The sequence below is a fragment of the Trichomonas vaginalis genome, chromosome IV (genome assembly GCF_026262505.1).
Source record: "Trichomonas vaginalis G3 chromosome IV, whole genome shotgun sequence".
NCBI classification, from domain to species: Eukaryota; Parabasalia; order Trichomonadida; family Trichomonadidae; genus Trichomonas; species Trichomonas vaginalis.
The window spans coordinates 7,415,812-7,430,503 of NC_067206.1; the positions used below are offsets into that span (position 1 = coordinate 7,415,812).

A 14,692-nucleotide genomic window follows, 5' to 3' on the forward strand; every position below is an offset into this window, starting at 1 on the left:
TTCATAGATGTGCATTCTAAATGATTGGTAACAATTAATAATATTGACTTCTATAATATTTTTATTCTATACATTTGATATAATATAAAATAAACGGTTACAATACAAAATGGAAGAAATTGCACGAATTATTGATGAAACTGCTGACAAAATCTCTTTATTTCTTAAAATAGACAATACATCAAAAATCACATTAATTGATCAAATTCTTGCGCAGAAAAACGTAATAAAAAAAGTTGAGCAATTTGCATTTTTAGTAATTGATAGAATGCAGTTCCAAAATACACCAAAAAGGGATTTTGCTCAAGATATAATGACAAATGTTTCTAAATTAGTGCCAGAAACTCCAGATGATTTGAACAAATTTTCGTTATGGGTACCAAATTATATTAAAAATACGCAAAATGAAATAGAATTGCTAAAACTTAAATTAAAGAAGTGTCAAATACATATAAATAAATCAGAAAAAATCATGGAAAAATTTTCAAAAGATTCCAATAGTAAAATAGAACAGCTTAAGTACAAATTAGAGGACTTTAAGGAACAGAATTCAAAACTTCGTAAAGAAAACGAGAAAATACGTTCTGATTATGAATATGGAGAAAAAGAACGCAGTATTTTATTATCAAGACTAAATTCAGTTAATGCAGAGCTAAATGCAAGAAAAGAAGTACAATTTATTCCTCCTGAAACTATAGATTTGAATCATTCTTTACTACATAAGATAAATAATCTTCAAACTCGATTGAAAAACACTGAAAAGCTTCATGATAACTATTTAAGTTCGAGAAATGAATGCCATTCAAACTTATATGCTTAGATATAAGTTCAGATCTGTTGTTATTTAATATTGATATATAGAGAATAAACATTTATTAGTTTAGACTTGTACTTCTTTTCTTACATTCTTTATTTACAATTTTGTGGAAATCAGACATTTTTTAATACATCATTTGAATTTTAACCTAACACAATAAGATACAGATTGCTTCACGATCATGATTTATACCCCGATGCTTTAGGCAAGCACTATTAATATCTCAACAGCTGAATTGACATTTTAATTCACTAATTATCAACAAATGTATTTGTCGATTGATAAGGATTTGGTAATTATATAAACAACAAACATTTACTCTTAACAGCATATCTATTTATAGTTCTCGAGGAATGAAACTGGACGAATTCCTAAAAAACTCTTTCCATATTTCAATCGAGATTCAATATCACGTGTTGGCTCTATTTCTGTTGATTGCCAGTTCAGAGAAGAAAATTCCGGAAAAATGTAATTTGTATTTTCTTCAATCATAGTTTGCCTAGCTTGTGAGGCACTACGTATGCACGCCCTAGAAAACCATGTATAAAAATATCTTCTTTTAACTAAAAAATTTGCTCTAATCTTGTAACCATTTAAACGCTCTTCGTCTGAGCTATAAATAATGCTTGAATTATATGGTTCCGAATATGTATAGTAGTTGTAATCCGTATATTCGGATGAATACTTTTCAGACTCTTGGTTATTTTCTTGAATGAAATCGTTATTTTGCTTTTTTGTTTTTTTAGGACTTTTAGGTGGCGAAAGACTTCTAGATCTATTCAGCTTTTTTGAATATAAAAAGGAATAATCATAGAGACCCCTTACATGAGTGAGATTATAATTTGACATAAAATGAAATATGAAACTAAATAATGATTAAATTAGAATAGTAGATTTTAGCTCTCATAGTTTATGATTGAGAAAATATATCTCAATGCACAAATATTAGATAGCGTTTATTTTCTCTATGAGACAAGAAAAATGAAAAAGAATTTATCAAAAGGAAAAATGTTTCTGTTGAAAATGTTAACAACACATGAGTATGAGATGAATTTGATTCGTGCAAAGCCATTACCGTAGTGGCCTTCTTCGTTAATACCTTCAGGGGAACGAAATATTTCTGATCCACTTTGAATTAGGCCATAATAACCCGACTTTTTATACGAAGATCCACCACCACCACCCGCCTCATATGCACCACCTCCTCCATAATATCCCCCTCCACCGCCACCGCCATTGTAAGCTAATCCAAAACCATTTCCTCCCTTTTTAATTTTCCCATCTTCTGCTCGAAAATCATCATAACCCCAACCCCCTGTTCCAGGGCATTCTTGGCTTGCTCCTAATCCTCGGTAATTGAAATTCAGTATTCCAGTACCATCAGATCCAACTAATCCACCGGCGTTGCCACCGTCTCCAGTGCGCCCACAACCCCCACCACCAGCTGCAACGGCAATTCGATCGGAATCAAAAAGTGACAGACCTATTGAAGTAGATCCACCACCACCTCCGGCGATCAGAGACTCACCATTCTTGAGGTTACCTTGATATGAATCACCACCGCCGTTACAACCACCTTTTACCATAGTTATATTAGAATAAGTCGAAGTTCCGCCTACAAAGATCGTAAAATTTTTCGATTCAACGAGATTTAGACGAATCCATACATATGCTCCTTTACCGCTTCGTTGTTTCGTATTACATCCACCACTTGCACCCCAAAGTTCGACCAAATACTTTCCAGGCTTTAATTCTACAGTTTGAGGTGCTGCATCCACAGACTCATTTAATTTACATGTACACGGATATGATATTTCCATTTATTATCGCAAGCTAAATTATTATTTATGTTATTTTTTAGCGTAGTATCATGCATTTCATTATTATTTTCATATAAACATCGTCAAAATAGAATTTTACATTTCAGTTTGTCGAAAGCTTTTATTTTGAAACTTATTTAATAATTTTTCTTGAAATCTTTCACTTTCTATACTCGCAGTATCGCATCCCTTTAATATATGCTCGAGTTTATTAGAAACTTTGATTGAATCAAATACAAATTTTCCGATCGTGCATAATAATTTGATCAATTATTTTTTTGAAAAAAAAACGGTGTAAATTGATACCTTTCAAATCTTATCATACTATTAGGTTTACGAGCTTTTATTATAATAGAAACTTAAGTTTGGAGACACTTTACAAATTGTAAACTTCAATTTGGCAAAATATATATCTCAATATCAGTCATGTTCCTAAATTTAACAAGCTTGTGCTCAAACTTGATATGTAGGAAGTACTTAACATTTAATTAAGAATTGGCAAATTATATCAAGGAATATTTTTGTAATTTCATGAATAATATAAATGAAAGTAATCAACATAGAAATGCGAAAGCAAACTCCCTTAGGCTAAACTGATTTTATTGGGAATCAATGAAAAATATTTTAGATTTAATTTTATCGATGATCTAAGAGAGATCATTAATAGATTAGATGAAAACTATTGTAGTTTTATTCGTATTATCAAATAAAGATTGTTTTAAATTGAAAATGCATAAAAATCTGTGATATGATATTTTGTGGTAGTGACTAATATCTATAGGTGAAATATAATATAAACTCGCCATAAATGCTGATTAACATTCAAGAAATAAAAATTCAATAATATTCTAAATAAATATTGGAACTATTTCTTGGGATCAGTAGATCATTGAAATCCCAAAAATATTGCCCATAGGAAGTTTCCATGAAAACGAATGCAATACCCGTCTCCAAAGCTTCTCCATTTCTCCATCTCCATGGAGAAATTGAACTAGTCTGTCTTCTCCACCAATTCAAAATTGAATACTTTCTCCACGTCTCCATGGAGAAAATGTGAGGTGAACTCATTGGGAGTTTTGACATTTCAAACTTTACAAATCTAATGGTTTGTAAAGTTAAAATCTGACATTTTGATAAGAAACCAGGGGGGTAATATTTGTAAAAAATAGTGTATAATTTACATTAAAATTTACAAAATTGGAGAAGCTTATATTTTGGAATTTGGAGATCCCAGCCGTTATTTCTCCAAACGAGATCCTTAATATATATACAAGAAAGTTGATTTTTAAGAAAAACCGAGAGAAATTAAAGTAAATAGAAAATGAAGCTGCATATAGGTATGTGCTAAGCATGTATAATACATTGGTGTGATTTGAACAAAACCATCACCATAATGACCGGTTTCAAGAGTGCCTTCAGGAGATTTGAAAGATTCGCTACCGCTAAGTATACTTCCATACAAAACTGGGTTCAGATATGAAGATCCCCCACCACCTCCTGACTCATAAGAACCTCCTCCTCCGTAAAAACCACCTCCACCACCACCTGCATTAAATCCTTGTCCATAACCATCACCACCTCGCTTTAATTCTCCATCTTTTCCAAGATGAGTTGTAAATCCATCATAATACGAGCCGACTTTTCCGCCAGAAATCTGTGATTCACCCTTTCCACACCAACCAGGATCATTATCGGCAAAAATTATTCCATTCCCACCAGTCATGCCTCCTGCATGTCCACCATTCCCAACGCGGCCACAACCGCCGCCACCGCCCGCAACGGCAATTCGATCGGAATCTAAAAGTGACATGCCGAATGAAGTAGATCCACCACCACCGCCGCCAATCTTTGCATCTTGAACAAATGTCCCTTGAAACGAATTTCCACCGCCATTGCAGCCTCCTTTCACCTGCTCAACAGCAGAGTAACCGGCATGGCCGCCAATATAAATCGTATAATTAGTTTTTGTACTCACATACAGATGAAACCAAACATAAGCACCTTTTCCAGTTCTTTCGATCGTATCACATCCACCGCTAGCTCCCCATAATTCGACTAAATACTTTCCTTCATTCAGAACAACAAATTGGGGAGTAGCATTGTCATCAACATTTTCGACGCAAGTACATTGAAAAGTTTTTTCATTTAAATTTAAGTTTCGAATTTTATTACGACTAAATTTTCGCTTAAAATATATGAATTGCTTACTTAAGTGTGTAAATTTTCGATTTAATTTTTAAAACGGTTTCATTTGTTCGATTTTGGAGAAAATCCAGTTTTAATTTGAAAAAATGCACAAATATTTTGATATATAGTACACAGTTTAACGTGCAAGATGCGGGAATTAAATTAGGAAACACCGGATCTCCATTAAGGGACAGAAATGTACATTAAGGTATCATCTCATCAGTATAAAAAAATATGTTTATCCCTGTCTTCTTTCAAAGCTCCTTTATTAACTCTAAAAGCCAAGACAAGAATTTAATAGATATAGAAAATTAATTTTTATATTCAAAAAGATATATGCTACCAAATTGAAAATTATTCCTATTAAAATATTGAACTACACATGAGTATGAGATGAATTTGATTCGTGCAAAACCATTACCGTAGTGGCCTTCTTCGTTAATACCTTCAGGAGACCGAAATGTTTCTGATCCACTTTGAATTCGGCCATAATAACCTGACTTTATAAACGAAGATCCACCACCACCACCTGCCTCATAGGAACCACCTCTTCCATAATATCCCCCTCCTCCACAACCGCCGTTATAACTCAATCCATATCCTTTTCCTCCTTTTTTAATCTTTCCATTTTCTGCCTTATGAACATAATTATTTCCATCAATATAAAAATCTCCGATCCCAGGTCCATCTTGACTTGCACCCAATCCTGGGAAATTGGGTTTAATGGATGTTCCATTGGATCCAATTAACCCACCGGCGTTGCCGCCGTCACCAACTCGCCCACAACCACCACCACCAGCCGCAACGGCAATTCTATCGGAATCAAAAAGTGACAGACATATTGAAGTAGATCCACCACCACCGCCGGCTATCAGAGCGTTACCATCATTGAATGTTCCTTGGTGTGAATCACCACCGCCGTTACAACCGCCTTTCACCATTGTTATATTAGAATAAGTCGAAGTTCCACCAACAAATATCCAGAAAGTTTGTTCTTTGACAAGATCTAAACTAATCCATACATATGTGCCTTTACCGCTTCGTTCTTTCGTATTACATCCTCCGCTTGCACCCCAAAGTTCAATTAAATACTTGCCAGTCTTCAACTTCACTTTTTGAGGTACCGCATCCTCAGAATCATTTAATTTACATGTACATGTGTACGATGCTTCCATTTAATATCGCATGCTTCTATAGATTTTCTGTCATTTTTTACAATACTATCATGTATTTCGTTGATATTATCATGCAGGTATTGTTTAAATAAGTTTTTCCATTTAAACTTGCTGAGTTCCTTTATTTTGAAAAAATCTGATACAAAATCATTCACTTTTAATATATCTTGTATCACACTTTTGATTATACGATCGTACACATGATAAATTTATATTGAATCAATTTCAAATTTTCGGATTGCATTCAATAATTTGCATGAATAATATTTGAATCAGAATTAAAAAAGAATATAAATCTATCTAATCCCATTAATAAGTAGTATATGAAAAGGTTTATTTATCTGAAAAAAACAAAACAACAAAATTCAGAAAGCTAAAGAATCTGTTTGGATTTATGATATTACATACACATGAAAATAAGAGGAATTTGATTCGTGCAAAGCCGTTACCGTAGTGACCTTCTTCGTTAATACCTTCAGGCGAACGAAATATTTCTGATCCACTTTGAATTCGGCCATAATAACCTGACTTTTTATACGAAGATCCGCCACCACCACCTGCCTCATATGCACCACCTCCTCCATAATATCCCCCTCCACCACCACCACCATTGTAACCCACTCCTGTTCCTTTCCCACCTTTTTTAATTTTACCATTTTCTGCTATATGATTTTCATAATAACCTCCAATCCCTGAGCCTTCTTGGCTTGAACCCCCTCCTTGCTCAGTTCCCACGCATGATGCTCCATCAAAGCCAACTAACCCACCGGTGTTGCCACCATTGTACCCATTTCCACAGCCACCACCACCAGCCGCAACGGCAATTCTATCGTCATCTAAAAGTGACAGACCTATTGAAGTAGATCCACCACCTCCACCCGCAATTCTCGAATCGCCATTCATAAGTATACCTTGATATGAGTCACCACCACCGTTACAACCGCCTTTCACCATTGTTACATCAGAATAATTCGAGGTTCCACCAACAAAGATCATAAAAGTTTTCGATTCAACGAGATTTAGACGAATCCATACATATGCACCTTTGCCACTTCGCTCTTTCGTATTACATCCACCACTTGCACCCCAAAGTTCGACCAAATACTTTCCAGGCATCAACGTTACCGTTTGAGGTGTCGCATCCTCAGACTCATTTAATTTACATGTACACAGATACGATACTTCCATTTATATTACGCATTTTAGTAAATCTGAAATTAGTTTTACGATTAACATCCATTATTTCGTTTTTATCATTTTTTATCATTATTTCATTAAATTAATAATACCATTTTTAGGGTAAATATAGCGATATTAATATTTTGAGAGAAATTAAAAACGAAATGTAGCGAAAATGTTTCGATTTGTAAGCTTAATATGCTTAAATTTGCTTGACGATTTTTTGGTTTGACAATTGATTCTTAAAGAATCAACTGAACAATATTTTGAGAAAGAACATCAGAAATGGTTGAGATAATTTTGACTTTCGTTTTGAAAAAAATACAAGTCAAAATAAATGAAGTATTTATTAACATATAAAGAATGTTTATTTATCTGAAAATAACAAAACAACAAAATTCATAAAACTAAAGAATCTGTTTGGATTTATGATATTACATACACATGAGTATGAGAGGAATTTGATTCGTGCAAAACCATTACCATAGTGACCCTATTCTTCGCTTCCACTAGGAGAACGAAATGTTTCTGATCCACTTTGAATTCCGCCATAATAACTTGGATTTATAAACGAAGATCCACCACCACCACCTGCCTCATATGCACCACCTCCTCCATAATATCCCCCTCCACCGCCACCGCCATTGTAAGCTAATCCAAAACCATTTCCTCCCTTTTTAATTTTCCCATCTTCTGCTCGAAAATCATCATAACCCCAACCCCCTGTTCCAGGGCATTCTTGGCTTGCTCCTAATCCTCGGTAATTGGAATTCAGTATTCCAGTACCATCAGATCCAACTAATCCACCGGCGTTGCCACCGTTTCCAGTGCGCCCACAACCCCCACCACCAGCTGCAACGGCAATTCGATCGGAATCAAAAAGTGACAGACCTATTGAAGTAGATCCACCACCACCTCCGGCGATCAGAGACTCACCATTCTTATAGTTACCTTGAAATGAATCACCACCGCCGTTGCAACCGCCTTTCACCATAGTTACATCAGAATAATTCGAGGTTCCACCTACAAAGATCGTAAAATTTTTCGATTCAATGATATTTAGACGAATCCATACGTATGCGCCTTTGCCACTTCGTTCTTTCGTATTACATCCACCGCTTGCACCCCAAAGTTCGACCAAATACTTTCCAGGCATCAACGTTACCGTTTGAGGTGTCGCATCCTCAGACTCATTTAATTTACATGTACACAGATACGATACTTCCATTTATATTACGCATTTTAGTAAATCTGAAATTAGTTTTACGATTAACATCCATTATTTCGTTTTTATCATTATTTTGTTTCATTGGTAATACCATTTTTAGTGTAAATATAGTGATATTAATATTTTGAGAGAAATTAAAAACGAAATGTAGCGAAAATGTTTCGATTTGTAAGCTTAATATGCTTAAATTTGCTTGACGATTTTTTGGTTTGACAATTGATTCTTAAAGAATCAACTGAACAATATTTTGAGAAAGAACATCAGAAATGGTTGAGATAATTTTGACTTTCGTTTTGAAAAAAATACAAGTCAAAATAAATGAAGTATTTATTAACATATAAAGAATGTTTATTTATCTGAAAATAACAAAACAACAAAATTCATAAAACTAAAGAATCTGTTTGGATTTATGATATTACATACACATGAGTATGAGAGGAATTTGATTCGTGCAAAGCCATTGCCGTAGTGACCTGTTTCTTCATTTCCACTAGGAGAACGAAATGTTTCTGATCCACTTTGAATTCCGCCATAATAACCTGACTTTTTATACGAAGATCCGCCACCACCACCTGCCTCGTACGAACCACCTTCACCATAATATCCCCCTCCTCCACCACCGCCATTAAAGGCTTCGCCAATACCATTACCTCCTTTTTGAAGGGTCCCATTTTCTGTCTATACAAATTATAATATTATACTCCGATACCAGGGCCTTCTTGATTGGCACCTCGCCCTTTTTTAGATGCCAAAGTTGATGTACCATCAAAGCCAACTAATCCACCGGCATTCCCACCACTGCCATCGCACCCACACCCACCTCCACCAGCTGCAACGGCAATTCGATCGGAATCAAAAAGTGACAGACCTATTGAAGTAGATCCACCACCACCTCCGGCGATCAGAGCTCGACCATTCTTATAGTTACCTTGAAATGAATCACCACCGCCGTTGCAACCGCCTTTCACCATAGTTATATTAGAAAAAGTCGAAGTTCCACCAATAAAGAGTGTAAAAGTTTTCGATTCAACGAGATTTAGACGAATCCATACATATGCACCTTTACCACTTCGCTCTGTCTCATTACATCCACCACTTGCACCCCAAAGTTCGACCAAATACTTTCCAGGCTTTAATTCTACAGTTTGAGGTGTCGCATCCTCAGACTCATTTAATTTACATGTACACGGATACAATACTTCCATTTAATTTACACGATTCAGTAAATGTGATTTTATTTTCGCGATTTTCATTATTTATTTCTTTAATATCTTCAACTTCTTACATTCAATATTTTATCTTAAGCAGAGTTTTTCTGGATTTTAGTGTATTCATTATCAGAAACAATCATTTTAAGTTAAAGTTGCTTTGATTTCGGCCATTTATTCCTAAAAACATATGATTGTTTTTTTGTGTTAAATTCGGCTCAAAAAGTTTTTTAATGAATGAATCTTTGTTTCGAAATATCATATTATCTTGCTTTTAGACCTTGATAATTTCTTTCAGATGTTGTTTGATTAGATCTATCTTATCTGGTAATATATTTGTTTTTCTCATTGTAACCCATCAGGTTCATTCATAAGAATATTAGATTATTTCATCTGAATCTAAAAGTGACGGTTCTATTTCACTTCTAAAGTATATTGTAGTGTTTATCTAGTGATGATGGATACATTTAATGCAATATTAACTATTATTAGGGGGACATAGTTTCTATTTTATGCTCATTTAAATCGAATTTCAGTAAGCATAAAATTATCATCCTATCAAATTACTAAAATCACTATGATTGATACTCATATTTCTTCTTTTCTGACTGAATTTCTATAGAATTGCGAGGTGGTATGTTAAAATAATATAGTATCGATGATAAAAGCATAATTTTTTTTATTTCTAAATTTATCAGAAATAGAAAGAATATGAATTTAGAATATCATTTTATGTAGAAACATTATTATTTTGCACCATGTGAAATAAGAAACTTGGCTGTTTCTTTACTATTATTACGAGTTGCATAATGAAGAGCAGTTTTCCCATTGTTATCTTTTTCATTGACATTTGCACCATGTGAAATAAGAAATTCGGTTGTTTCTGCACTATTATTATGTGCTGCAATATGAAGAGCTGTATTTCCATTTGCATCTCTTTCATTGACATTTGCACCATGTGAAATAAGAAATTCGGTTGTTTCTTTACTATTATTTTCTGCTGCAAGATGAAGAGCAGTTTTTCCATCTTCATCTTTTTCATTGATATTTGCACCATGTGAAATAAGAAGTTCAGCTGTTTCTTTACTATTATTACGAGCTGCATCATGCAGAGCTGTTACTCCATATATACGTTTTTCATTGATATTTGCACCATTTGAAATAAGAAACTCGACCAATTCTTTATTATTATTATATGCAGCATAAAGAAGGGCATTAAATTCATTTTCATCTTTTTCATTGATATCTGCACCATGTGAAATAAGAAACTCGGCTATTTCTTTACTATTACTTTCTGCTGCATAATGAAGAGTTGTTTTTTCAAAATTATCTTTTTCATTGATATTTGCACCATGTGAAATAAGAAGTTCAGTTATTTCTTTACTATTACTTTCTGCTGCATAATGAAGAGTTGTTTTTTCAAAATCATCTTTTTCATTGATATTTGCACCATGTGATAGGAAATATTCACAAAGAGATAGAATGTTAAACAAAGCAGAATGAATAAAGCATTTGTTAATATCATTAGTTTGGTCATAATAAATTAAAAGTGCTTCAAGGTTGTTATAAAATCCACAATCTTTTAAGTTGATTTCAATATTGTATTCATTCATTAAGAATGTAACAAAATCAATATTGTGTGAAATAGTTGCATATTCCATGCATTCTCTATTTGGTTTTTGATATTTCAAACATTCACTCATGATCTCTGGATTATTCATGTGATTTTATCCCAAGCATATGGGGATTCTAAATTTTTGTCCCTATCGTTATCCCAATTGAATTTTTTTTGGAATTTAAAATTTTTTTTCTGCATGTAAACTTAAATTTTAATTTTTACCACTAAAATGCAATATTTCAACAAATTAATGAGTAATAATATTTTAATTTATAATAATTATTATAAATCTCCTCAATTTAATGTAATTATTGTATTAATTTTTGTTGAAAATATAAAATCTTCAAGTAAATGATGTGAATTTAATATTTTTAGAATGTTGTTTAATTGTACTATATTATGCATGTAAAATTTTGTTACAATACATTTTATATGGGATCCCCATTGCCCAATTGAGAGAAAATTGAGAGGTGGGATTGGGCTAGCCCAATTCAAAATATCCCAGGTGGAAATAAAAAAATTAACAATTCAACATAAAAAAGCATCTTAAATAATAATGATAAAAAAAATTTTGTATGAATTTCAATCAAATTTGTTTTTATTCAACTTAAGAAATCACTTCATTAATGAAAGAAGTCGGGTTCACAACATATCCCGATCTTGAAACGAAACAACATGTTTACATGCGATATAAACATGAAGGTAGTCCCAAGTGGTATGTAAAATGCAATGAACTTGTGACACGATCTGATGGCGTAGTTTGCCGGTGTTCAATGCAAGAACAAAGGGAGGATCATTATAAAAACTGGCTTAAGACTCATGTTCACACATGTCAGGCCGGGAAGCATTATCGCAGCAAACATTACTTGACTACTACAATAAAGGTAAAAGTCAAATGATCCAATGTTGATTTATCGAATGTATACGATGAAATGACCATTTTTACCGGTAAGTTCAACCTTGCCTTAGACACATTTGCATCCCCAGAATTCACGCATGTTGCAAAGATTTTCATTATGTTCACAAATATATCAAATGATGAACAATACAAACAACTTCAGTCAGCTAATATCAATCCGGAAAAACTTGCTGACAAATTATATAAGCTATTACACGTGATGAGATCCGAAATAGAATGATTGCTATTGCTAACAGCATACACCTTGCTAAAGTTCTCGAATTCGCCAAAAAAGCATACACTTGTGTCGCCATCGATGAAGGCAAGACACATGATTACCCACATCTTGATTTTGTCTTAACAAATCCGTTGGAGCAATGAAGCCTACCAGTAGAGGCGATAGATATGAAGGATGGCCAGACAAGTCAGGATTATAAATCCGCAATAACAGCAGGATTTAACAGAATTGACATTAGGAAAGTCAAGATAGGTAGTGTGGTAGTTGACGGAGGACCAGCACAGTTAAAATGCTTCAAAGATACTTGGAATGATTCATTCTATCATGACAGAGATCCAAAATACTACAAGATATTGCTTATTCCCTGTTTGTGTCACAGAATCCACAACAGCTATCAATATATTGCTGGCAAGAACAACCAGTTACAAAGTTTAGTAAAGGATGTGCACAGAATGCAGAACTTTGTCGCATTCATGCTGACGATATAGGTGCACAATGTCCACAGCATGTATCCACCAGATGGATATATGACTATAATATATGTGTCTTTATTCTTAAGTCGAAAACAAAATCAAGCAATATATAAATGTAGATCACGATAAAATCGTACAATTGAAAGATTGTTTAGCTGTTCTTAAAAAGCTAATCTTAGTATTCGAATCGGATAAGGCATTGTTGGCAAATTGTTACATTTGGCTTCGTAAAGCCATATCAGCTCTCAATCTTTTGACATCCAATTTGCATAATGCATTCGGATCCATCTTGGCATCTTCATTGGATAGCTATACCTTGGACTCTGACTTTGGTGGGCTATGGTGTTTGGCATTCTCTCTCACGCCGAGAGGAAGGTTTCTACTTCCATAGAAAGTTTTGTTAAAAACGAAGAAGTAGAAGATTTGGCCGATCCCTTGAGTTCCTTTCAAAGTGACATATTCCTGATAAAGATCCGGCAGAAGATTTACAGGACATTTACATGGATTCTATTTTTGAGGAGGTAACACAAACGCTGTAATTGATGTAACAGATGAAGGCACATTTCGTAGAATTGTCGAATCTGATGATCAACTTAGGCTTACATTGCAAGATGTACGCGAGGATAATCATCAGACTGCCGAAAATGATCTAACAGCAGCTAAAGATTACCTCAAGCGCATTTTGGTTCAATTCCGATTGAACGAAAGACAAAAAACGCTTGTACTCTCGTTATATAATACGTTCATCAATAAGGAATCAGACATCTTTGAGAACGATCTGATGGACGAGGCACAAAATTATGCTTGGGAAGAGATCTCGCATAGAATTGGAGAAAAATCCATCCTTGCGGAAATAGCATTACGCTTGTTATGTTCATCTCCTTCGGAGGCAACATGTGAACGTAATATCAAAGCACAAAGGTTAATTTTGAACGTTAGGCGGTTAAGATCCAAGAAAAACTTGTTAAATAGCCGTCATATCTTAATGGCAACTAAATGAAATAAACATTTTGTTATTTTTATTTTTCAATATTAAATAGCCATTTTCTTCACAAATATTTCAATGTGTTTTTACAACAATTTAACATTCAATAATTTATAATGAATCGTTCTCTTTCATTAAACATTAATTAAAACCTCCGGTCATGAATATTTTTTTGTTATTATTATTTTGTAATTTAAGGATACCCTTACGTGTCAGATTTTTTGCGCATACGAAGAAGTCATGCTAGACATGAGCTATAAACCTGAAATTTTAGCAACATATTTAAAACTTTTTAAACTACAATACACTTTAATATTCAAGAACAAAAATATTCTTTTTAGAAATTACATAATTATTTTATGTGAAATCTATATAAAAACATATTTTGCGAGCGTAACTTTTTTCTTTATAAGCACCTTATATGACTGATAAACTGTGAAGGCACATAATTGTTAATTCATAGAGTTGATATGTTTCCAAAATTGAGAGGAAATTTGAAAATTGAATACCCTTTCAATTCAATTTTCAAAAGATATCAGCTCCTTCAATAATTGAAGGACGATTTTGATCATTTGCTCTTAAAACAAGTATGCCATGGAGAAAAAAGTTACGCTCGCAAATCTGAAATATACTATCATATAAAAAAATTAAATTTCTAATTTTTTTCTCTATAGATATTATTGGCCACTTGTGTAATGCATAAAAGTTTTGTCATATGCATACATTTGGAAGTATGGGAGACGAGGGAAATTACTTCTATGAGGCACTAGGATTTTTAAAAATTTCTCTATCGGACTCACTATTCAATTTCTCGAAAATTAAAAAAAATCAATAATAGCTAAAATGTATTATGCATAACAAATTTT

At 33.5% G+C, this 14,692-nt stretch overlaps 7 protein-coding genes across 7 annotated transcripts; all 7 read right to left on the reverse strand.

The window, feature by feature from the left end:
* Positions 1 to 111: 111 nt before the first annotated feature.
* Positions 112 to 2,892, reverse strand: TVAGG3_0047340 (glycine-rich protein family; the record flags this gene model as incomplete). Its single annotated transcript, XM_001313094.1, has 1 exon — positions 1,783 to 2,637. The coding sequence occupies one exon, from the start codon at positions 2,635 to 2,637 to the stop codon at positions 1,783 to 1,785; it is 855 nt and encodes a 284-aa protein (XP_001313095.1).
* Positions 2,893 to 3,826: 934 nt separating this feature from the next.
* TVAGG3_0047350 (glycine-rich protein family) lies at positions 3,827 to 4,845 on the reverse strand (the record flags this gene model as incomplete). Its single annotated transcript, XM_001313095.1, has 1 exon — positions 3,923 to 4,447. The coding sequence occupies one exon, from the start codon at positions 4,445 to 4,447 to the stop codon at positions 3,923 to 3,925; it is 525 nt and encodes a 174-aa protein (XP_001313096.1).
* A 290-nt stretch (positions 4,846 to 5,135) lies between these two features.
* On the reverse strand, positions 5,136 to 5,999 carry TVAGG3_0047360 (glycine-rich protein family; the record flags this gene model as incomplete). Its single annotated transcript, XM_001313096.1, has 1 exon — positions 5,136 to 5,999. One exon carries the CDS (start codon positions 5,997 to 5,999, stop codon positions 5,136 to 5,138), a length of 864 nt encoding a protein of 287 aa, XP_001313097.1.
* A 333-nt stretch (positions 6,000 to 6,332) lies between these two features.
* Positions 6,333 to 7,187, reverse strand: TVAGG3_0047370 (glycine-rich protein family; the record flags this gene model as incomplete). Its single annotated transcript, XM_001313097.1, has 1 exon — positions 6,333 to 7,187. The coding sequence occupies one exon, from the start codon at positions 7,185 to 7,187 to the stop codon at positions 6,333 to 6,335; it is 855 nt and encodes a 284-aa protein (XP_001313098.1).
* Positions 7,188 to 7,671: 484 nt separating this feature from the next.
* TVAGG3_0047380 (glycine-rich protein family) lies at positions 7,672 to 8,406 on the reverse strand (the record flags this gene model as incomplete). Its single annotated transcript, XM_001313098.1, has 1 exon — positions 7,672 to 8,406. The coding sequence occupies one exon, from the start codon at positions 8,404 to 8,406 to the stop codon at positions 7,672 to 7,674; it is 735 nt and encodes a 244-aa protein (XP_001313099.1).
* Positions 8,407 to 8,992: 586 nt separating this feature from the next.
* On the reverse strand, positions 8,993 to 9,613 carry TVAGG3_0047390 (glycine-rich protein family; the record flags this gene model as incomplete). Its single annotated transcript, XM_001313099.1, has 1 exon — positions 9,102 to 9,611. One exon carries the CDS (start codon positions 9,609 to 9,611, stop codon positions 9,102 to 9,104), a length of 510 nt encoding a protein of 169 aa, XP_001313100.1.
* Positions 9,614 to 10,360: 747 nt separating this feature from the next.
* Positions 10,361 to 11,317, reverse strand: TVAGG3_0047400 (ankyrin repeat protein family; the record flags this gene model as incomplete). Its single annotated transcript, XM_001313100.1, has 1 exon — positions 10,361 to 11,317. One exon carries the CDS (start codon positions 11,315 to 11,317, stop codon positions 10,361 to 10,363), a length of 957 nt encoding a protein of 318 aa, XP_001313101.1.
* Positions 11,318 to 14,692: the final 3,375 nt, after the last annotated feature.